The 25,680-nt window shown below is 42.5% G+C and overlaps 1 protein-coding gene across 1 annotated transcript; it reads right to left on the bottom strand.

Annotated features, from left to right (window-relative positions):
* Nucleotides 1–4,302: 4,302 nt before the first annotated feature.
* On the bottom strand, nucleotides 4,303–25,611 carry ints2 (integrator complex subunit 2). The gene is made up of 25 exons (XM_034550361.1): nucleotides 25,239–25,611; nucleotides 24,213–24,521; nucleotides 22,400–22,538; nucleotides 21,696–21,798; nucleotides 21,351–21,464; nucleotides 20,175–20,305; nucleotides 18,398–18,568; nucleotides 17,132–17,352; nucleotides 16,851–16,976; nucleotides 16,143–16,214; nucleotides 15,143–15,257; nucleotides 14,559–14,627; nucleotides 13,876–14,010; nucleotides 13,592–13,768; nucleotides 13,123–13,237; nucleotides 12,277–12,381; nucleotides 11,844–12,008; nucleotides 11,147–11,348; nucleotides 9,748–9,873; nucleotides 9,184–9,385; nucleotides 8,702–8,986; nucleotides 7,112–7,219; nucleotides 6,823–6,928; nucleotides 6,315–6,491; nucleotides 4,303–5,553 (listed from the first exon to the last, which is right to left on the bottom strand). Exons 2-25 carry the CDS (start codon nucleotides 24,503–24,505, stop codon nucleotides 5,372–5,374), a joined length of 3,639 nt encoding a protein of 1,212 aa, XP_034406252.1. The 5' UTR covers nucleotides 24,506–24,521; nucleotides 25,239–25,611; the 3' UTR covers nucleotides 4,303–5,371.
* Between the last annotated feature and the right edge of the window lie 69 nt (nucleotides 25,612–25,680).

Below are 25,680 nucleotides of genomic sequence, written 5' to 3'. Positions count from 1 at the left end.
TGGTGAATGAACACGTACTCTGATGCCTTGAGGCTGGATGGGACATGCGACTGTGGGACGCCGTGCTGCAACATAGGCACAGGTATTATTTTTTTCTTAAGGAATACATAAATGATTGTTTTAACAGAATACTACTTGATTGGTTTAACTGTTGTGTGTTTCCATACATTTGAGATGAGTGTTTTATGGCTGGCTAACCTTCCCTCTCTCTTCACGGGGCCAGCCTATCGTCAATCACACCACTACCGGTTACTCTGCAGCTCCTCCACAAGCCAGTAAGATGCATTTATTTGTTAGATTTAATTAACAATATATTCATAAAGAGTTACACTTGTCAGGCTGAGCTCAAGTTCAATTTAACATAATTGCAGCTTAATTCAATCAGTGAACCAGTAAGATCGTCGTTAGTGGCGTCTTTACATTACATTACATGTCATTTAGCTGAAGCTTTTATCCAAAGCAACTTACAATCATGTTACATTCATACACTGTAGAAACAGCTACAGGGAACAATGCGGGGTTAAGTGTCTTGCTCAAGGACACATCAACTAGGGCGGGGATTGAACCACCAACCCCCTCCTTGAAAGACAGACCTGCTAACCACTAACCCACTGTCTTCTGATAGACAGGTGACACTGTTGCAGCTTCTCTAACTAGCTGCTCTGTCTGTGTTTGTGTCTCCAGGATAACAGGGATGCACTTCGCCCATGTCTTGTATCATTCTGCTCACTTTAGTGTTTCTTCCTAAAATGCTTCTGTTTTTGTTCTGTATCTGTATGTTTGTTTTTCTGTAGGGAGTGAAGAGAAAGAGAGACAGGAGCATGGCTGTCAAACTGGACGCCAAACTGGCCGAAGGTAAGACAATTTCTCAGAGGATCACAGCTTGTGTGAAAACGGATGAAAACTGTAATGACAGGCTCATATTGGACTTGGATAGATCATAAAGAGAATTGATCAGTGTTTTTGTTTGTTTGTACTGCAGCATCTACATCGGGAGAGGTCACCCAGCCGGCCAAGAAGCTGTGTGGTGGAGGTACCTCCTAGAAACACAGGGGTAATGGAGACCATCCTGAAACCATCCAGAACTGTTACAGCTCCCCCAGCACCCTCTACTCTTCCTGCTGACTCCACTCCCCAAAACCGGACTGGTACACCTTTTATTACCTCCAAGATGTCGTCCTTTTATGCAGTTCTTTGGTTCCCCTATTTTAGTTTGTCTGTTCTGCTTTATTTTGTATTTGTAATTTTCTATTTCTCTATTGTGTTCATTGCCTATATTGCATTGTCTCCTTTGCCTCATGTATTTTATGAAATGTTTACTTGTATTGATGTTATGTTTTTACCTTGCTTCTATGTAGAGCACTTTGTAAACCCTGTTTTTAAAGGTGCTATATAAATAAATGTATTATTATTATTATTATTATTATCCACTTCCAGGGTCCTGTTCCACCAATGCTGGATGAAGATGAACCCTTCTGGCCGAAATCTTTACCAGCGCCCAGATGGATGGTGTCCCCAGCAGAGTCGGACAACGAGGTTAGTATCTCTGTGTCCCAAAAATATTCACTTCAGGCTCAGAGGAAACTCTAAATTATCAACTTGAATCAATCAGAATCATGGAAGGGGTTTCTCCATCAATCCGAAAAAATTAAATACCCACAATGAAATACAATAAATTAAAAATCAATTAATGTTCTATGTCTCAGCCTCACTGGTTCAATATAATCAGTATTAATGCAATTGCATGGCATGATGTTGACTATAAATATGAAGTACTGGTATCTGTTTATGTTGTGATTCTTAACTAAACTGAACTTTCAGCAGCCGATGAACATGACAAAGTCATCTGGTTGACGTCTGACGACGAGGATTCGGACAAAGACCTGAAAGACCTGAAAGACCTGAAGGACGGACTATAGGAGTCAGATCCTCGGCCGTGTCTTTCCTGGATCCCAGACTCAGAACATGTTGTCAATTCATGGCTGACACACTGAGTTAGTTAGTTAGTTAGTTAGTAGTAAGTCAGTTAGTTAGTTAGTTAGTTAGTCAGAGTCAGTTTTTTTTCAAATAAGCTGCTGGAACATTCAGGGCCTCTACTCCTCAACCTTTGGACTGAAGAGTATGAACCCTGAATTCCTCAAATCTATTGAATATGTTGATATTCTTGTGTTAACAGAAACATGGTGTCAGAATGATGCGCTCACTCACTGTCCTTCAGGATATCACAAAGTCATGGTGCCCTCTATAAAGGCCAAAACAATATGCAAGGGCAGAACTTCTGGGGGGGGATCTTGGTCTGGTATAGAGGAGAGCTGGCCAATCACATTTCACCAGTAAAACAAGGGAAGTCACACGTATGGCTAAAGCTTGATACAAGTATTGGATTAGCTGACAGAGACATTCATCTATGTGCTGCCTACATTCCTCCAGCAGTCTCCTTACTATGAAGAGGACATCTTTGATACTCTCAACACAGATCAGCCATTTCCAGGCCCAAGGAATTGTGCTGCTGTGTGGAGACCTAAATACAAGGACTGGATGTGAGCCTGATTTTCCAGATCCACAGGGCAGCAGCCATGTGTTTGTCAAGCCCCACTACATCACACCAACCATCATCAACCGGAACAACCTCGACTGTCAAATAAATCAGAATGGCAGGGAGGTAATGCACCTCTGTCGGGCCTTAGGCCTGTACATAGTTAATGGGAGGTTGAGAGGGGACTCTTTAGGGAGGTTCACATACTCCTCAGCTCTTGGCTGTAGTGTCGTCGACTATGCTCTCACTGACATGGACCCCTCCACTATCAATACGTTCACTGTCACGCAGCAATCCCCACTCTCAGACCACAACCAAATAAATGTCTACTTTAAAACCTTGAATCAACTCAACCCCCCCAAAAAGGAGTCCAGTAAGCTGTACAAACTCAACCCAACGGGGCTCAAGACAGTGGGAACAAATTCTTCATGGCTCTAAATTCCCCTGATCTAATCAGTAAAATGTTGGAATTCAGGGGAAATCAGTACGACGCGACCAAGGTTGGTGTTAACATGGCCACTGCTGAAGATATTTGCTTGTTTTATTGATTTTAAGAAAGCATTTGATTCAAATTGGCATAAAGGACTATGTTACAGACTTCTGCAATCTGGCATTGGAGGAAAAGTCTATGACATTATAAAATCGATGTATTTGAACAATAAGTGTGCTGTAGAATTAGGAGAAAGACGCACTGACTTCTTCGCCCAGAGAAGAGGCGTCCGTCAAGGCTGCAATCTGAGTCCGACACTTTTCAACATCTATATAAATGAACCAGAGTGCAGCCCCAGGCCTCTGTCTCCTAGAGAGAGAGGTGAAGTCTCTGTTCTATGCAGACGACCTGGTTCTGTTGTCTCCCACAGAGCAGGGACTCCAACAACAGCTAGACCTCCTGGAGGACTACTGTCAGAACTGGGCCTGGACCTGGTTCTGTTGTCTCCCACAGAGCAGGGACTCCAACAACAGCTAGACCTCCTGGAGGACTACTGTCAGACCTGGGCCTGGACCTGGTTCTGTTGTCTCCCACAGAGCAGGGACTCCAACAACAGCTAGACCTCCTGGAGGACTACTGTCAGAACTGGGCCTGGACCTGGTTCTGTTGTCTCCCACAGAGCAGGGACTCCAACAACAGCTAGACCTCCTGGAGGACTACTGTCAGAACTGGGCCTGGACCTGGTTCTGTTGTCTCCCACAGAGCAGGGACTCCAACAACAGCTAGACCTCCTGGAGGACTACTGTCAGAACTGGGCCCTAGCAGTAAATCTAAAGACAAACATCATGATCTTCCAAAAAAGGCCCAGATGTCAGGAAAACAAACACCATTTTACATATATATGTATATATAAATATATACACACATATATACATACATATATATATATACATCCACATGTTTGTATATATATATGTACGTGTGTATATATATATACACACATACATATATATATGTATATACATATATATATATATGCATGTGTATATACATATATATATGCATGTGTATATACATATATATATGCATGTATATATGCATGTGTATATACATATACATATATACATACATACACATATGTGTGTGTGTATATATATATATATATACATATACACACACGAACATATATGTGTATGTTTTGCCCAGTGGACAATCATTCAAAGGGAACACCTCTCATCTTTGAATTTGAGCTATTACTGTGTCACTGAAATTTATTTTGGCTCATATGCAGACCCCCTGCCTTCATTAAACTGTCACTGGATAAATAAATAACAAGTCAGAGAAAAATAGAGTTTAATTCTGCATGGGCGTATTCATTTGCTTTCACTGCCAACGATGCTGGCTTACCTGTATGCTTTATATGTGACAGGAATTATCAAACATGTAATGTTGAAAGACTCTTCCAGAACAAGCACAAAGCATTTGCTGAACAGTATCAAGCTGCAGACGAGCGAAGGAGAGCGATTTCTTAACTGTTGCAGCAAACGGAGCAAAAATCTACTTTCATAAAGTCTCCAAACTCAACTACTGCTGCTGGTTCTGTGGCAGCTCGTGAGATATTAAGGAGTCCGTTAGTGAAAATGTACATAGTTGTCTGATTAATTGACCAGTGTATTTTTTTTTCCTACTCTTCATAAGAGTTTGGTTTTGTTTTAACCGGTAAAATAGCAATACAATGTCAACAATTGCTATTTTGCTGCTACATTTTATTTGGATTAGTCCATTGTGGAGATGAAATGAAAATAAAATGACTTTACTAAACCTGGAAATATTCTAGTGTACAGATGGTTGCTGTTTAATTTGAAGTTTGCCGACAGGAGGAAAGATGTACTAATTCATGTTTTCTCCAGTAACACAGGCCAACTTTTTTTAGACAATGAGGGTCTATTTTTTGACTTTTTTTTAAAATTCATATGTATACAAACACAGTACAAAAGCTCTTCATACTATTGCAACATTTTCCATTTTTCAGTTGCTGAGAAAAGGTCACCGACAGCTTAGAAAAATATGCCTATAAAAAAGGTCAATAAAATGGCCCAATATTTCTTGTATTTAACATTCTACAAACTGCCAGAACACATGAACATACATTTCTAATTAAATTGCAAATCGTGATATATTTACAGTGTCAAATGATAATGGATTTTTGGGTCCAGCCTGAACATGGAAGCACAGTACAACAGCCGTACATTGCTTGAAAGCCAATGACAAAGGGGACATCAGTCCTTGTTGATTGGATGCGTGTTGACAATAGCCCTCTCAGGAATACGAATGTCTTTAGGAGGCAGTGTTTAGAGTTGTTGGTTTAAGTCCAGTCCTCTTAAGATCCTCTAGAATACGTGTGTCTATAGTCCATGGAGGGTGGCGCTAATGATGTCCATGAACGTGGCCTCTACACAGTAGCAGAGCTGGACATCAGGGTCAGCACCACCATGTTCCTCTGCGGTCCTCTGGGGTAAAGTCAGCTTGGAGGAGCCTCCTCCTGGAGCCACAGCCCCCTGAGGCTTCTCCTTCAGATACTGCAGGCCTGAGGCAGGAAAATGACAAACTTCTTATGAATGTTTTTACTTAAACACTCGTCATATGTCCTTATTACACTTTTATGATTCCCACTGATTTACTCAAAAGATTAGTTTGCTGTTCCTAGTATGTCTAGAACTATTCTTCATCATATACCATGTCCACGTACAGAACATGTGGAAACATCAAGGCACATGCACAATTCTTGTTTTTTTTTCGGTCCATATGGTGCAGAGTCAATCTACAAGATCCGTATTTATGGCTTATCAAGATTTTAAACTTTAAAAAAAAAAATTGTTTTTAAATTGCATGTGATCTGGCACACAAAGATGCATTATCTTAATGGAAATATTGATCAATTTGACAAGATTAGCTTATCAAATGGAATGTTGGTATACTTGAGGTAATGTGTGTTGATACATTAAGTAGTAATTACTTATTATTTCTTCTTTTTTTATTAATCGGGACATTCTTATCTGGTCTAACCCCATGTGTTGATAAAGGTTAATTACGGGAAAGGTCAACTAATATTACTTAGTGACAGTCTCTTTGTGTATCAATGGCAACATTTGATCTTATTTATGTTGAATGATCTGTATCAACTATGAATAAACGCCTCCAGGACAGAGACTGCCGATTGCGTGTTCCGAGATCCCTACTTGATAAGCTCAAAGAAGTACACTACACACTGTACAAACAGTGTTTCTACACTAGTGGTCACAACAGGGAAAAGGATGAAAAGCCACCCAAGTGACTAATTATACTCACGAGCGATCAGAGGGTCAACGTCCCTGGCTTTGGTGGCAACATCGGAGGCACAAACCTGGCCCACCTGTACGAGCAGCCCTGCGACTTCATCATAGAGCGGAGGGAAGGCCTGGCAGAAGGCCACCAGGCATGGCAGGATGGGCATGAAGAAGGAGAAACGCTTTGCACGAGTCAGCACTAAAAAGACAGAACGCACAGTACACAAAAGAACTGCGTGAACAACAAATGTAGCGGCTAACAGGCTGGTACACAGTGTGCACTCATGTAACGGAGAGAGAATGCTGCACTAACAGTCGAAGGCCAGATGGTGGCAGGCAAATATAGGGATCAAATTATGAAGACATACTGTATCGCAACAGCAGCTGTGTGCACAGGCTAAACAGGGAGGCTACTGGGAGCAAATTCAATGATGGAGACACAAATAATAATAATTATGATGAGTAAAAGAGGCCACAACCAAAAGTATGAACGTATGAGCTGTAAAGACAAGAAACCTGAGTTCACTGACCTGTGAGGAGGGTGCCCATGACACTGATGGCCAACCGGGCCACACTGAGAGACTTGGGCAGCGCGTACTGGGTGCACAAGTACGACAGCAACTGGATTGCAAAGATCTGGGTGGACACATATACGTTCAGAACAGCTACACATTTTTCACTACATATTTATGGAGCATATATGCAAACAGAGAGCACTGCTTTAAAAAAAGAAAATGTATGTGTAAGAGAGATTCTGGCACAAGCCCAGGGCAAGTCAGGGATTTAAAGACAGGAAAAAGAGGGGAGGGGAGGGCTCACCTGCTTTTCCAGCTGGGGCTGGGCCAGCAGCTCCGGGATGAAGTCCAGACAGATATGGATGGAGGGGATGCCCGCCACGGTTAGAGGCAGCAGAGCTTGAGGGTAACCCTGACAGAGAGAGGCACGGAAGACGGGGAAAGCAGGGAACATAAATCTTAAAATGAACAATGGAGGAATAAGGGAATACACAGTGAAATCATTTAGGCACACAAGTACTTTGATGTGTCTGTGCACACAGCAGCTTCTGCTTGGCAGTGTGGATTGGAGGGTGGGTGGATTAGAGTGACAGAGGGGGATTGGATTGATGAAGTCCACCATATGGCTGTCTGTTACTTTAGGGAGTGCTGCAGTCACTTACCACTAATGCCGTGGCAGAATGTGATGACTAATGGGGTGAACATGACTCGGGAGGTATTTTCAGTTTTATGGCACTATCCTGTCAGCGACTCGCACAAAAGGATATTTGCATAACATCCATTTCTCACAGCGGAAATGTAGAGGGGAGCAAGCAAATCTAAGCATGCAGTAATGTCCTTATGAAGCAGGACTGCCTGAACAACACGTTAGCTTTTGATTCAGACCCGTCCCAACACTCACCAATTCAGTTGGCTTTAGCAGCATGACATTGGAAATGTGCTGCCAAAGCACAATTCCAATTATGAAATACAATGACTAACATAAACAAAAGCAAAACAAACCGGAGTGTGAAAACAAATAAAATGATGAACAATTTCATATGATGGAATAAAATGGAAAATAATGTGCACAGTTGACTGCTTAATATATGACACTTCCTTCCACAACAAAAGAGGTGTACAAAAGTACCAGATTATATATTTTGAGGGCTAAATTATCCCTTTCTGCCAGACTTTGGACATTGGGGCAATTCTCTTCAAATGGTGTGAATAATGTGGACTTAGTGTTAGAAAGTGTAGTTCTGTCTCTTCAGCTCGCTCAACACAATGACAGCACAGCCTTCTTGGTGTCTTTCTCTGGTTCTCATCAGTTACGGTGGTTCGGTATTCTGCCACAGCAAACTTCTGGGACTTGTATACATGTTCCTAGTTTTTGTTGCGAGTGTGTAATATCATTCCAACATGTTGTCAGAAGGTGAAAGTTGAGTCAGCATCAGGACCAGTCCTTTTTATGTTCGAGGGCTTCATAATGTTAACAAGCAGGGTAGCTCTCTTTAACATGGCTACAGAATTCAATAGATGTTTTTAAATAGTTAGAATATCAGCCCAATTCAGCACTAAAAGGGTTTCGGGTTTTCTTTGCACCAAGGAAATCATTTTGCAGAACTCTGCATGCAGGATTTTAACTGCATTGTTGTCCCGTTTTGCCCAATAATGTTGTGGTAAGGGACCCCATACTTACAATCAATTCTATGATTAATAGGATTCCTTCCCGGCAGAGCAGACGTTTCCAGTGGACCTAATTTGGAAGCTGAGGCAAGTGTTGGTATTTGTTTGATCTATTATAAATGTGGGGTTATGTTATTTCTTTTCTGGAAGATCTCTCTCTGTTAATGTTTGAGTCTGTAAAACCAAAAAGATCAAGTATATAGTCCACTTCTTCCCATTGAGTTACCTGAAAGTGGACCAACTTGGCAATGTTAGGGTCAGCAATGAACATCTGATGCAGCAGACAACAGATGAGACATTGCACCTCCCTCAAGTCACTGAGTAGGCCCCCTTCTGGCTCGGCGTCCTCCACGCCCCCCCTGGCTCTCGGTCCCAGGCTTCCCCGTTTCGATTTCCCTGGCACGGGGCCCCTAATGCTACTCAGCAGGCTCTCTGTGTTGGCCCCCAGCTGCTGCTGCTCTTCGGAAGTTGGCAGACACACTTCCAGGAGAATCTGGACTGCTGCGCTGTCCTTTAGTTAAATAGAAACGGGCAGTTACCACAGTTAAATGTGAAAGGTCATCCCTCACATATTTTTTTTCATGACATTATTTCTGGACCAAGTTTCACCAAAACCCTTAAGACATGAAATTATAAACAAGAGTGCTCTTTTTATTTGTTTTTTTAAAGTGAAGTCTGCGTATGCATGTCAGTTGGTGGTTGAAATACCTGCGCAGATAGAAGGGCGTTCTTCAGCTCCTCCCTGGTGACCTCGGGTGTGTCCGGCTGCCCGGGCACGCCCAAGTTGGACACCGTCTGGCTCTGCCGATCGAAGTCAGCCGTCTCCTTCAGGTGGCAGTGCAGGTAGGCTTTCGAGGCCAGCAGGTAGCCATTCAGCATGTGAAGCACAATGTCCATCAAAGGAGGACACCTAGCAACAACAAAAAAACACCGTTGTCAATTCCGTTTGTCTTGGTAGACGATTACTAAATCTAAACATATACTGACATGCAGCTAGAGATAAATACAAAAAAAACATTTTCAAGTTTAACCATTTCTTTCAAGCTACTTTAAAGACATTTTATATATTATGAAAATAAATGCATGTGGTAGATATTTGGTCATATTTCCATGTCTTTGCTGATTGTACACATGCAGGCCAAAACATGTGACCAAAGGGACGTAAGAAATGCGTGACCAAGTCTGTGTATGCTGACATCCAATTTAGCCTACAACAGAAGGGTGTGCTGTATGTGTCCATGTATGGCCCTTTAGAATATGTGCAGTGGTTACCTGTACACCCGTTGATCACAGCGTAGCACAATGAGAGGGTCCACCATCAGGTCATTCTGAGTGTATTGCTGCTGCCTGAGCAGCTTCGCTGAAGGTTGGAGGGCGTTTACCGTCATCACCCACAACCTGCAAGAGACGCCACTTTTTACCCGCATCACTCGTTTGTTGTTGACCCGCGCTTGGAATAACAAAGAATGTCTAACCGTTTTTCAGTCTAACGTTTGAAAAGACTGACGGCTCATAGAGACATTATTGCACTTTTTAAAAAGATGATAGCAAATTGCTGGTTGACAAAATATCGTAGCTGTCCAGATGAAACAATCGGTTTATTTTTTCCCCCCAATGGATTTATTGTATTTTGAAGAAAGATAAATCAGATGCTACTAAAATATGGAGACTCACTTCAGTTGGGGTTTAGTTCAGTTACTCACAAATTATCCTGCGGCAGCTTTTCACCCTCAATCTCTCTTATCAGACCGATACTAAACTATGAACAGCAGGGTACTCTTGGAGCGCCAAGCCTTCCTGCAGCTTGCGCACTGGCATCAATCAGTGGATCTGTGTGAAATTTGACACTGCTCCCTTCCTGCTGAGTAAACCAGAGCACAGCCCTCTGCAACATTCAATAATACGAGAGGGCGTGAGGAAGAGAAGCGTGGAGGGGGCAGCAATCCCTTACATCTCCCTCAGTTTCCCTGCCCTCAGCTCTCCTGGTCACAGAACACTTTTGATCGATAGGATGTCTGCGCAGAGCTTTGGTAACTGTCCTCCTGTGGGCCCGGGGCACAGTGAGGGTCACCCCTTTTCTGTCCGGAGAGTACGTGGCGGCTGACAGTTGTTGGGCTCAATACCTCTGATCTATTCACACAATAATCAGTGAGCAGGCAGCCTGGGGTTAAGGTCAACACCTCTTGTTCCACAGGTCACCCTGTTATCCATTTACCTCGTCTCACAGCCACTTTACACAGCCTGGAGAGAGCTGCCACCAAGTGCTACTGTTAACCTTTGACTGAAAATACATACAACTATAAATCTAACCAGTAGGCCCAAATATCACTTCATTCACAGATTAGATAGTTATATTTCTTTTAGCTTTTTTTCATATTATGTTGAGCAAAATATCTTGAAATGCAAAGGAGTGAAGACAAGATACTAATTTGGACTCTTGAGTATTGGGGCTCAAAAGCCATCAAGTGATGACATTAATGTGGGGCATTAGGCAATTTGAGCCTCAGGGCACATCAATTATCTGGATCTTATGTGAAATTTAAGGGAAACAGATTTCATTTTCCAATTACCACATTGCGTTATTCCCATGTCACATTCAGTGGTAATCTCACTTGAGGCGGTCACAGTCGTATTTCCTATCCTGGGTCCCAATCATGTCCAGGGCACGTACCTGCGGGGCATCACAGTGTTGAGGCCCATCCAGAGCTTGTTAAGCGTCTGCAGGATTCGGCGGGGCACGGCGGGCTCCAGCAGCAGAGCCATGCTGGCTGTGAGGGCCTCCGCATAAGGGATCAGGTCTCCAGGTGAAAGCAGCGTTAAATGCTCCAGGATGCGCATCAGCCTGGGACTGCTGGATGGTAATTTCAGGAAGGCTGGGGGAGGGGTGACAGCTGAATTAATCTTCCAATTTGAACCAAATGTGCACACTGAAATAAACAAACATCTGGAAAACAATTGTTTTTTATATTTAAGTGGTGAGATTACAGCATAATCCTCTAAGCCTTGTAAGATTAACCCTTGAGATAAGATCTTAGTTTGATAGTGACCTGTAGATGCATTATACAATATTAAGTGTCTCTACCCTGTTACACTCAAACACTACACAACCCTGGCTCCTCGGTTACTATCACTACCGTTTGACTGGCTTTACACTCTGACACTATTCTTTTACTCTTTTCAATCCTCAACAATCTCAGTTGTATCTATAATCCAAGAAACAATACGTTTATATTTACCGTACGCACGGTGTGCCACTGATTGTTGAAAGACTTTAATTATATTTCTCAGATTTCTAAAAACTGGAATGGGGGCTGAGAACTACCAGCCGTAAGCCTATTTCTTTCATCCCTTATTCCCATCCTCCTCACCCTGGTGGAGCTGGCTCTGAGTGTATCTGCAGGTGTTGCTGGGGAGCATCATCCTCCTCAGCAGGGGCAGGGTACCAGTCACCTCCTCTTCACACACCCAGTCCTCCACTAGACATAGATGGGGGTAGTTGGTGGCCAACAGCCTCAGCAGGGCAGAATGCAGACCTGGTAACAGGGGAAGAGAATTATATTACACACAATATTGTTGTTTATTTTCCTTTTCCATATTTGTTTCCAACAAGGGATGATCGCTCACATTCTTTATCACTGCCCACAAAACCCAGCAATTACAGTTGACGAACACAATCAGTGATACTTACGGTGATATGTAATGCAGGGTTATGACTGTAATCATGATTTGTAACCCGTGTGCTCCCAAGTATGTAATACCATAATAGTAAAGTAAAATGTGGATGTAAGTCTGTTGTCTCACCCCCTAGCTCCTGCTGCAGTCCCTGGGCCTGCGTAACCAAGTACTTAATGGGGATCTGGTCCATCAAGGCTGCCGAGTATGACTTTGGCTTCCTCTGCATCAGGGCTTTGAAAAAAAAATATATATAAGAGGAAAATGTTGAGTGAAGCAAAGAAACTATAAGACAGGAAATAGAGGGGATGATAGCATAAAGCAAGAAAAGGACAAGACAGAGCATAAGTGTTTTATTTGGCAGTGTAAGGACGCCGGAGCCACTGTGCCGATGCGTTAAGAGGAGCGGAGGTGATTTCTCATTGACGTGGGTTCATTACCACTGCTGATGGGCTTCATTACTCCTTCCTTGAAGGCTGCGGGAGCACTTGGGTAAACACAGCAATTAAAGAGATGGGCATAAACTCTCACATAAATCTGGCCTAATGAAGGGCAAGAGGAGAGCTCGTCATGGGAGAGAATAAACACTGACTAGGCTAACTGCTAATGCTCAATCTAACCTACAGCTGTCCTAGTTAGCTCCGTTCCTGCAGCCATTGTACTTGGCTCTTTGTCAGTCCTCCATTTATTCTGTATGAAGCAGCCAATGTTCAATGCCAGGAGAGAAAAGGATGAATGACTGCACATCCAGAGTGAGAGCATCTCCAACAACTTAACAGAGGACAAAAGCTGCCTTTCTCATCTCACTGCCTGACAAATCCCCCCCATCTCACAAACAATGCCTCCTTCAGTGCAGGCGATGACAGTGGAGATGGCAGAAGAGGAGAAAATAGGAAAGGAAGTGAGCCGACAGCACAGAGGGAAGTCTGGCACAGTGCAGTGGTATATGGCACATAGAAATGGTCTTGTACATACCCAGTTGTTTGGTGCTCGCCAACAGGTTTTCCTCATAGGACAGGATGTAGTAGAGGATAAGGAGTTGGGTGGTGATGGAGTAGCGTTGCCGTCCTCCTCGACTACCCTCCCCTTGCTAACCAATAGCAAAAGAGAAGCAAAACAATAACTACAGGTCAGGGACGGGCAGCAAATTAGGGCTCTGCATCGTCAGTGATAGAAGACTTGTAATTATATCTGAAATGCTTGGAGCAACAAACAAGACTTGTTTTGAAGACAAAAGAAAATCTGATATTCAAGGCAACATTCTGTAAAGAGCCCCTGAGGAGAGGGAAAACAAATCTGGTCAATTTGGAAAGGGAAAATGCTGCCTTCTAATACTCGGACACGCTGTCAGATATCATCAAAATAGCATATGAAGAATAAAGAACACTCTACTGAAATAAAAATTAAAAAGAGTTTTTTGCAGTTTCTGTGAAGGCAGACTCACCCCAGCAGAACTCTGGAAGACATTGAGGATCTCCTGCTCCGTGATGGGTTGGTTGGTGGCCTCTGGGTTGGCCTTGGATGCTGGAGTGAGGATGGAGTTGATATAGACGTCAATTAGGGGAATTAGTTGGGTGTGGATGGGGGTGTTGGTCTCACAGAGCTGGCGATAGATCCAATCCTGAAAGATGCACACAAGGACATCGCCCGATGGCAAAATGATCTTTTAAAACGAAAAACGAAAACAACATCTAGGCGTCATTGAGCCATCGAGTGCACACCTCCTACCTTGATGGACACTTTGTGCTTGGTGAAGGATCTGCTCCGGAGCAGCTGGTAGATGCAGTGAATTGGAAGGAACCCTGTGATGTTGGCACTTAAGTTGTTGGTCACTGCAACCCTCACCGCATGTGCTGTCACCACCTGAACGCCAGAAAAACAAACTCTTTAAAAAGCAATGATGGCAAATAGACAAAGCACAGCCACACATACTGTATAGTTCAATGTCATTATTTACTGAGAATGTGCACAACTTGGAATGATTTCATCACCATATGCAGTGAGACGTTATTATACAGAGTTATCTATACCTGTACCCAAAACTGTTGTGTAGTGGTAAATAATGTACATGAAAAGGGATTTATGGCCACTTTCAGTCAGGCATTTTATTTAATTTGACAAGTTATTAAAATCAACATTTTCTACATTTACAGGGGTTCTCAATAAAGAAAAAAATTGAACATTGATGAGAATAAAAGATCAAGGCCCTTAGTTTTGAAGAGCAGTTGAAAAAAAGGTTTTATCTGTCAAAGTTGTGAAACGGTCTTCCTGGGATAATCTTTTGAAAAACAGAAACAATTGTTTTTTGGGGCGACGATACATTTTCTAATTTCTGAACTCAAATTAGATACAAATAAACCATTGAACACTAATTAGCAGGGAGAACATGTGCATAAGGACAACTTAAGTACCTGTTCTGTGAAGATCTCCTGTGTGAAGATAGTCTTCATCTTGCTTAGAGAGCTGGGCTTGATAGCAATCTGGAAAAAGTTAATAAATAATATATATATATATATATATATATATATATATATATATATATATATATTTTTTTTTTTACACACACATACACATACACACAACAATGTTAGGTTTACTGTGAGTGAAAACAACCTGCAGGCAACAGTGCTGGTATTTTGTAATTCCCTCCTTTCATATTTCATAAGAAGAATTCTACATGGCAGGCGCAACATTGAATTGAGAGGATTGCCCTTGGGGTGGAAACAAACAGGCTCCAAATCCAATTACATTACACATCTTAGTGGAAAACACACTGAGACAGGAAACCTACTTAGCACACAGGCAGGAAACAATAATGCACTTAATAAGTAATAAAACAGCAAATTGGCCACGGGGTATACAGCGTTTTGGTAGATATGTGTATGCTGCAAGTGTTTCGTTAGGGATATGGTCCTTCAATGCTGTGGTGGAGGAGTGGGGCCAGTAGCTGGCCAGCCAGACTGATGTATTGATCACTGCCTCCCTCCCACCTTACCTTCATCCCCAAAGTAGAGCACACCAACTCAATAATGGAGCTGAGCTGGTTGCTATGGAAATACATGGCAACCAGTAATAGCATCTCTCCAAAAGAAGCGGATACGCCTGCAGCGCTGTAAGGAGGAGAACACACATAAGCATGCGAGGCGAGTGAGAAAAGACACTCCGGCTTGCCGTTAATCCTGCATCTTACAGGACAGAATTTTAATAAAACTGATTAAGATGCTTGCATCAACCCACACACATCCCACCTTCTTCTATCAGCCCGCATCCCTTTAAGCACCCCGAAAGTCACTTAAGATTTTTTGAGTCACTAACCAACACACATTCATATGTACTGCTGCAGGTCGTTGTTAAGACAGGCCATATTAACTATTTCATCGAAGAACAAACTCTTTCAGAGGGACCATCAAATGCCTCAAAATATTGGACACAAACATTCATACGTGGATTCAACTCGTCATTTAAACTTTACTGCTCCTCGTTTATTCTCAGAGTATTATTGATTCTTCCCTCATTTGTTGTTAAGTTTCAATAAACACTGAATCCTTATCGAGTTGATATTCTGGAGCAGAAGACCGTGCCAGTGTAGTATGTTAAGTATAGTGTACTCTCTTTGAATCCTATAATAATCGGACATTTGCTGAAGACAATGTCACAATGCCTACATGATCAAACTATTTAAAATATTAGACGGGAGTAAACTGAGAGTGTTAAACAAATAATATGGGGAGCCTTGTCAAAATGAGCACGTCTGTCAGAACTACAAATATTTTTTTCAACATATTAAAAGAAATTAGACAAAAAGGTGTGTAATAATGCATTATAAGCCACTGATTTTTTGGTAAAGTATACATCTCAGTGTTAATAGATTAGATGTACAGATTGCATGTACGATTCATTTAGACACGCAAACTAATAACCATAGTTTCTCCACACAGTAATGTCTGTTTAATAATGACACCATCTCATAAAAGCTGAGTAGAGATTCTCCTTACCTCTCAAAGTATTCCTCCTCTTTGATCATCCAGCTGAGCCACATGACCATCAGCTGTTCCTGCTCTGGAGTGCTGGACACACACACACACACACACACACACACACACACACACACACACACACACACACACACACACACACACACACACACACACACACACACACACACACACACACACACACACACACACACACACACACACACACACACACACACACACACACACACACACACACACACACACACACACACACACACACACACACACACACACACACACACACACACACACACACACACACACACACACACACACACACACACACACACACACACACACACACACACACACACACACACACACACACACACACACACACACACACACACACACACACACACACACACACACACACACACACACACAGACAGACACACAGACAGACACACAGACAGACACACAGACAGACACAGACAGACACAGACACAGACACAGAGATAATAATGCTCACACTTCATAAAACAAAGTGACAAAGTATTCAATTCCAAAAGCAACAGAAGACTTCTGGCAGGCAGCCCAGCCGCATTGGCAGAAGATCAAAACTCAAGACCACTGTTAATTGAATAGGGTTTGTGATCCCCACCTAATGCGTTTGTGTTTGCTGAATAAAACAAAGGCTTCATGAGACAGTCTAGCTGTATGTACCTGACCAGCGTCGGGAAGGCCAGCAGCTTGCAAAAGGACAAAGAGACAAAGCGGACGCCGGCAGGAGTGGCCGGTGGCCGGCTGGTCATCAACTGCAAGAGCTGCTCTGCCTCTTCGTCTGTGGGTCTGCAGAGAGAGACGTTAGAACTAATACTTTAAAACAAATGTTTTCTAAAAGAATTTTGGAAAAAAATCAAAATCTTAAAAAAACAAATCAAAACCCTGATTTTCAGAATCCCAGATCAAACATCAGGAGAGCTTCCGCATCCTCTTTGACCCACCTGAGGCCGGCGATGCCCATGAGGGCACAGTAGAGTCGCAGCAGAGCGCTGGCCTTCACCACGTGCTCCTCTCTGAGGCCGGAGTACCCCGAGCTGACCTCCTCTTCCATATTGCCGTCATTGGGCACGTGGGTGCTGCGCGAGCGCGGCAGGATGGCGACGAGCTCCAGCAGCAGCTGTCTGCGCATCTGCCACAGCACCGAGCTGCTTTCTCTCTTTCGCTGGCAGCACAAAGACAATGACATCAGTTAGCTGACGCGCTTCCCCACCAGTGCTTACACTTGGGCTCCAATCAGTGACTGTTGGGCTTCGTTTATGATAAATGACAAACAATTAACAGATTAACTGAATTGTCAACAATTCACTTTCTGTTGATCGCTAACAAGTCTGAACACCAGCTTGGAAGCAAGTTGTTATTGTCATGTACAAAACAGAAAAAGCTGAACATGGACAGAACGTTTCAATGCATTTCCCCAGTGATGCAGCAAGGCTTTGCTCCCTTTCCTATAAATTTGCAGTGAAACGGTTGCTGTGAAAAGTATCTGACAGCAGATGGAAATATGCATGATGCCATGTATATCTTTTGCCATGTATATCTGTTGTCATAATTTGTACGTTAGCATAAATGTAGGACTATTCAATTCAAGATATGAAAATTGAGAGAGACAGAAAATTGGGGCGACAAAGACAAAAAAGGGTCCCGCAATGGGTAAGAGAATGCATTATGTCAATGACGGTCCTCACAAGTATAGAAAGAGAAACCTACACCTTTGAGAATGTGGCCAGTTTTTATGCTCAGGAGGACTACATGACATGCACATTAAACGCCCAAGCTTAATCCTGACTGAAGTGATGCTTCTCCTACTGCTCCATTCACGGACCATGAACACTTTATTTGTAATATCGTAAAACATGTGAACATGAACTAGTTTAACTCGACCCCATTGCATCCAGCAGCCTCAGATGAGGTGTCCGCCCTCACATGGTGAGACTCTTATAACGCGCACCACGAACACACCACAACATGGTGTCTTGTCTCCTCACACGGACACGTTGGCCTCTGCACAACATGCTGAAACTCAGTGATCAGACTTTTCCGAGATGGCGAAAGGGCTCTTACCAAATGTCTGCTTGCACAAGTTTGGTCTACTTGAATGAACTGGAGCATTGTGTGTGTGTGTGTGTGTGTGTGTGTGTGTGTGTGTGTGTGCGCCTGCCTAATTAAACAACAATTAATGGAGTACAGAGCAAAGCCTGGCCCCTCACCTGTTGCCCATTGCGAATGAACATGCTGAACCAGGTGCGGACTTTGCTATTGGTACCCAGCAGTAGACCGCTGACGTAAGAGACAAGGGGACTGACTGCCTCATCTGCTGTATCTGGTCTGTAGTCCAGAGTCAGAGCCACCCCCAGACCAGGCAGGTGACACTCCTCGACCTGGGACGACACAGAATAAAACACGGAAAATCATATTATTTTCTTAGTAAATGATTCTGATGGCATATGTTTATGTTGAAAAACAAACACTGACAACTGCTGGTGTCTATGTGTTTTGTTCTACAACCCACTCTCACTTGTTTATGTCTTATAGTGTATGCATTAATCAGAGTAATACATCCTGTTTGAGTTACTAAAACAAAAAAAGACTCCCAAGAGTACAGATTCAAGATGTAGAGAAGCCACCACTTGGCATTTTTGCTTGAAAAAAAAAAAAATTATACTCAAATAATTAATTGATTATTAAAATAGCTGCTCTAAGACACATCCTCAGCATCCTTCGTCACTTGTCCCTGCAGGTTATCTGCTCTGTAAACTGTTCTCGGGACAGTTCTGGGCAGAGTATAAGTCCTGCTGATGCATTCTTCAGAAAGGCAATGAATTCCTCGTCCCTCCTGGGGCCTCGTTCGATAACTGTAACCTTCTTAAGAGCAGGGGGAGCAAGAAGACAAATGTACCCCTCTAGGGAAAGTATCAAAGTGTATCACAACAAATATTAGTGAAGGCAAAAATAGTTCTATCCCGTGTTTGTGTGAAATAACTAGAGAATATAATGTAAATGTATAATACAAAACTAGCATCATTATTCAGTTCATCCGATTAGTATTTTCTTGATAAATCCATTAGCCCAACGTCTTTGTTGTGTCCCACTAACAAATAAAATGAGCAAATGCTAGAACCAGAGAAAATGACAGTCACTGTTGTTCATAGACAACAACTCAACATGTATTAATTGGCAAATCATTCATGACAAACAAATCTGTAACACCCGGCGCTTAATTATTGTACTAAATATATATTGATAACATTAAGAAGAACAGGTTTATGACATTACGTATGTCAAACTGATTTAATTTTCAACATTATCATTCATTGATTGATTGCGTTAAGAGTCCAATGGACCAAAATGTTTAACTTCTAAAAGGCAAATATCTGTCTCTGGAGCTGCTAAATGCTCCACTGTGGTCACTGTCTGTCTGCTCTTTAATGCTGAGCAGGTAGTGATGGAGAATAGTTATCTATATGTTCAGAACTATAAGTGACTCAGGTTTTAAGGTTTCTGTTTGGAACATTGTCATCATAAAAATATCAATTAGTCCCATAAAAGCCATTATGTTCAACATTAAAAAATTCACGACCGTGGTACTTTTGAGGAGACATAAATGGCTGTCATGCCGACTTAAATTTATTTCGGCTTTAAGCGAAGCTGCAAAATCAATAAAAAAGAAAAATCGCACTTACTGTTTTGATGCAACCATGTTTTTGAAAATAATTGACAATATGCGAAACAAACAACCTGTAACATTTTTTAAATCAAACCATATCACAAAAAATGTCGCAATGCTCCAAATTGTCTTAATAAGTATTCATTTCAGTTTACACATGCCCAATTAAAAAAAACAGAATAGCAGGAGAAATTCAGAGCGAATGCATCTAGAGCAGAATAAAGCAGCTTTGATGGATTAAAAATCACCTTTGGGAAGAGGTAATGATTCAAGTGGAACGCTGGTGTTTAATGTGTGATTATATTAATCATGTGACTGACCACCATGGCTCTGATGTTGAGGGCCTGTGAGGGGTTCATCTGACAGAGCTGCCTGAGGGCTTCAGTCCTGCGTCGACCGCCCACACTCTCTTCATCCTGACGCTCTCCGTTCTTTATCAAACCTCGACAAACTGCAAAGACAGACATGCACATTTAAGTAAACAAGCATAGGGAGTATGACAATTACAACATCTAAGGGTGCTCCAACAGGTCATTTACCCATTAATAACTTGTTTACTGATTTTTACCAGAAAGTAAACAGACATACTTTACAATCATTTTATAATTGCCAATGGCATGGCCAAGTCATGTTCCTCCATAAATTCCCTGAACCGCGGAATCATGACTCATTTGTCTGTTAAAAAGTTTAACAGACATCACAAGACAGCATTTCCAGAGCCTTATCTCACATCTCATTTCTCTTTGTACTTTTTCACGGCTGAACAGTTTAAAAGGGCAAACTGTTCATGGTTGGTTGCGACTATGGCATGTACTGAAGGGACTTCTGGATTATGGCATATGCCCCAGAGGTCTGGTAACCAGCACTTGTTCAACATGACAAACCCGTGATGCTTCCAGACAGCCATTTCCCACATTTCACCCTGAGATCAACTCATTTCACTTTTAATTCAATGAAACTAAGTATTTTGCTGTGACAGAACCAGAAGGATGTTGAACACACACACACACACACACACACACACACACACACACACACACACACACACACACACACACACACACACACACACACACACACACACACACACACACACACACACACACACACACACACACACACACACACACACACACACACACACACACACACACACACACACACACACACACACACACACACACACACACACACACACACACACACACACACACACACACACACACACACACACACACACACACACACACACACACACACACACACACACACACACACACACACACACACACACACACACGCAATTCAATAGTGATCTGCCTATAACTCTAATGAAGCCATCACAGAACTCGTCTAAAGGTAATAATGTTAGGTGAAGCCGGATCTCTGCCCCAGCAGGTACACTCACTAACCATATGAAGCTCGTACTGGCAATTAAACATCACAATATCAGCAGACAACATGTGCCTTGTTGTGAGGCAGATGAATTACTGTACCTTCATTGAAGCTGTCAGGGACGTTGGCAACCAGCAGACACAGAAACCAGTCTCCATTGCGGACATGCAGCAAAGCCTCTGCCACGTCCACAATGGGGAGCAAGGAAGGCAACTCTAAGAAAAAGGAAGGAAAAGAGAAACACGCATTCTAGACATGGATTTGTCAACTGCAGGACAAAATCACTGAGGTGGGTTATTTTCAGGCTGGCTTTACCATTAGGTAGTTTTTCCTAATATACAGCAAATTATGCAGTTAATGTTTGCCTATGTATTTGTATTCAGCACCATCCCACCTCCACAGCACCTTAAGGTAAAACTATTAAAAAGATAAAAGGAGTCGGGTACCTGCTTGCAAAATGCAGAGGACATCAGCAACCTCGTCCAAGTAAACGGGGCTTTCAAATAGTTCAGAGGACTTTAAGAAAAACTCTCCATTTGAGTCTACCACCTGAGAAACAACAAGGAACATGGGAAACATGGCGTGGATCAATCATCCAAGTCATCCTATTAGGTGAAGAAGCAAGCGTTGAAGGGCAATTACAGTACAAACAAAGTCAGTGTGCGAGCAGCTGCCAGAAATATGGGAATCATTTCTGATGCAAACTTAAGCTTTAATGAACAAGTAAAGGAAGCTGTGCAATTTTGTTCCTTTCATCAAAGACCCATCTCAACAAGTAGCATATTTTTAATCATTCAGTACTTTTGCACTAAATCATTCATGCTTTAATTTCCTTATATTTAGACAACTCTGTCTCTCTATATTCAAGCATGAAAGACGTCTCCTCCACTCCATATTATACAAAAGGAACAGCTCAGACAGGCCCCAGAAACCAACCAATTACCCATTTTTTCCATACATTTAATTTGACCAAATTGAATTCAGAATCATTTAGCACATATCTTTGACTTTTCCGATCATGATTTTGGTATTCACTTCTTTAGAGAAATGTTTTTCCCATTATTATTTGTTTTACCATACAAGCAAATTTCACTCATGTTATCAATGTCTTCTGATTTACTGAATCATGTGGGGACACCTCGTACCGTACCTTATTCATGATAGCCAACAGTTCACTGAGGGTTAGACGGAGTCTCCTGAGGGGATCACTGTGTTCAAACTCCAGGGTCAGGCCGTGCTGTAGCTGTGACACCAGGATGCTTTCTCCATTCGAGCCACCGGCCTTGTGCCTGGCGGAAAAGACAGCACATTGTGTATAGTTATACAGCTGTACTGACTTTGTTTGACTGAACAAAGCAACAGAGGCACTTTGTTCTCTTCATTACCAGACTGCAGCAATACTGGTATCCCCAGGTGCATGTCACATATATACCTCATACTGGTATCACCAGGTGCATGTGACATATATATACCTCATACTGGTATCACCAGGTGCATGTCACATATATATACCTCATACTGGTATCACCAGGTGCATGTCACATATATATATCTAATACTGGAATCACCAGGTGCATGTGACATATATATACCTAATACTGGAATCACCAGGTGCATGTGACATATATATACCCAATACTGGAATCACCAGGTGCATGTGACATATATATACCTAATACTGGAATCACCAGGTGCATGTGACATATATATACCCAATACTGGAATCACCAGGTGCATGTCACATATATACCTAATACTGGAATCACCAGGTGCATGTGACATATATATACCCAATACTGGAATCACCAGGTGCATGTGACATATATACCTAATACTGGAATCACCAGGTGCATGTGACATATATATACACCTAATACTGGAATCACCAGGTGCATGTGACATATATACCTAATACTGGAATCACCAGGTGCATGTCACATATATACCTAATACTGGAATCACCAGGTGCATGTCACATATATACCTCATACTGGTATCACCAGGTGCATGTGACATATATATATACCTAATACTGGAATCACCAGGTGCATGTCACATATATACCTCATACTGGTATCACCAGGTGCATGTCACATATATATATACCTCATACTGGAATCACCAGGTGCATGTGACATATATACCTAATACTGGAATCACCAGGTGCATGTGACATATATATATACTTAATACTGGAATCACCAGGTGCATGTCACATATATACCTAATACTGGAATCACCAGGTGCATGTCACATATATATACCTAATACTGGAATCACCAGGTGCATGTGACATATATATACCTAATACTGGAATCACCAGGTGCATGTGACATATATACCTAATACTGGAATCACCAGGTGCATGTCACATATATATATACCTCATACTGGAATCACCAGGTGCATGTGACATATATACCTAATACTGGAATCACCAGGTGCATGTGACATATATACCTAATACTGGAATCACCAGGTGCATGTGACATATATATACCTAATACTGGAATCACCAGGTGCATGTCACATATATACCTAATACTGGAATCACCAGGTGCATGTCACATATATACCTAATACTGGAATCACCAGGTGCATGTGACATATATATATACCTAATACTGGAATCACCAGGTGCATGTGACATATATACCTAATACTGGAATCACCAGGTGCATGTGACATATATACCTAATACTGGAATCACCAGGTGCATGTCACATATATATACTTAATACTGGAATCACCAGGTGCATGTCACATATATACCTAATACTGGAATCACCAGGTGCATGTGACATATATATACCCAATACTGGAATCACCAGGTGCATGTCACATATATATACCTAATACTGGAATCACCAGGTGCATGTCACATATATACCTAATACTGGAATCACCAGGTGCATGTCACATATATATACCTAATACTGACCAGGTGCATGTCACATATATACCTAAGCTGCTGCTCTTTTCGTGCGTCCTGCTCCAAGGCATGAAAGTCCACAGACAAAAGCGCTACAATGGAGTTGACAGCTTCCACCCCAGAGAGCAGGCGGAGGATGAGCTTCTTGTCTTGTGCCCAGGACTGGCTCTGATCAGCTGGGGCACACAGAGCCATCCTCACCAGGCAGGGCAGCAGCAGCCTCAGCTCTGGGTCACTCAGGGCAGCCAGGCGCGCCACATCCACCTTCTGCATGGCTTCAAAGGCATAGGAGCTGACAAACTGCAGCCCTGCACTGTTTGCCATGTCTCTGCAGCTTAACCTTGAGGGAACAGGAAAAGCAGACAATTTAAAAAGGCCGGCATCTGATGTCAATATGAAGCTAATTAAGTGGACAGATGCACCGATAGCAGGGTTTACCAAACACTATATCAACTCTAAATCAAACTCCTGAGTTAATTAATTAAGTTAGTCCAAAGCATCACTTTCTCATTTTACTAAGGTTCGTAAATATCCGGATGGTAACTTGCGCAATGTTTAGTTAGCTGATGTGTTCCTGGAGGTTTGCTGAATCAGCATACATACATAAGTTACATAAGCATACATGGTTGTTAATATCACTGTAAGGTTGCTAACTAAACAAGGTGAAGGCTGCTCTCGCGGCTAACTCCGACGCTAACTGTCCCTTTGCTCACCAACACTGGGAAGATAACGCTTCAACTGAAGAGCAGTTGGTCTTCTCCAAGTCAACACATCAGTCAGTTACGCGTCGCACCTGGACGCGTTCAATGTGTATTTTCAAAACACAAGCAACACCACAAGATACAGCTAACTCCAACTAGAACAGCTAACTGGCAGCAGCTAACACCCGTTCGCGTATCACCTGCTTTTTGAGCGGTGCATGCTACTAGCCGGCTAATAGCTAAGCTAGGCTAAGCTAAGCTAGCTGGTCGGGCTACATCACCCGCATGTATTGTCTGGTCTCTGCCGTGTGAATATATCTAACTTGAATACAATAATACGACACGATTCATCTTACCTCAATTCTTCGGACGATGCTTAAGACTTAAAAATAGTCAACTTCACCATCGAGGCCTTCAGACCTCGGGCTCTGTTGTGTCCCGTCAGCCTCTTATGTTATTGGGGAGTCGAAAGACCAACGACCAGGAGAGAAGCTCGTCCTGGTTGTTCCAGTAGGTTTATGGAAATGTCTTTGTATTTGCAACGCTCTGTCTATTATGGTGTCCGCATATCCACTTGGATCTCATCTGTAGCTACAGTGGTTAACCTATGTCAGTGTGACAGTGAGGGAACCGGTCTAATGGGCACCGTGGAGCAGCGCTGACTGACAGCGCTGACTGGAGGCAGTAACGTCTCCCGTCCTCCCCGACCGCAGGAAGGGGTGCGATGGGCTGGGCAATATCCACACGTTATACGAGCGAAATCGGAAACAACAAAAAAAGAGTAGAATATTTAAAGTT

This window comes from Cyclopterus lumpus, chromosome 14 (assembly GCF_009769545.1).
Source record: "Cyclopterus lumpus isolate fCycLum1 chromosome 14, fCycLum1.pri, whole genome shotgun sequence".
Lineage (NCBI taxonomy): Eukaryota > Metazoa > Chordata > Actinopteri > Perciformes > Cyclopteridae > Cyclopterus > Cyclopterus lumpus.
Note: the sequence above shows the minus strand (reverse complement) of the source record. Positions and strands in the feature narration are given on the sequence as shown.

What these genes read in the sequence shown, in the direction of transcription:
- ints2 (XM_034550361.1), bottom strand. Translation starts at nt 24,505, where the DNA reads ATGGCAAACAGTGCAGGGCTGCAGTTTGTCAGCTCCTATGCCTTTGAA. An exon ending in TGTGATCAACGGGTGTACAG is followed by an intron (nt 9,386 to 9,747) that starts GTAACCACTGCA and finishes TGTTGTTGCTAG; the next exon opens with GTGTCCTCCTTTGATGGACA. An exon ending in CATGGGCACCCTCCTCACAG is followed by an intron (nt 6,492 to 6,822) that starts GTCAGTGAACTC and finishes CTGTCTTTTTAG; the next exon opens with TGCTGACTCGTGCAAAGCGT.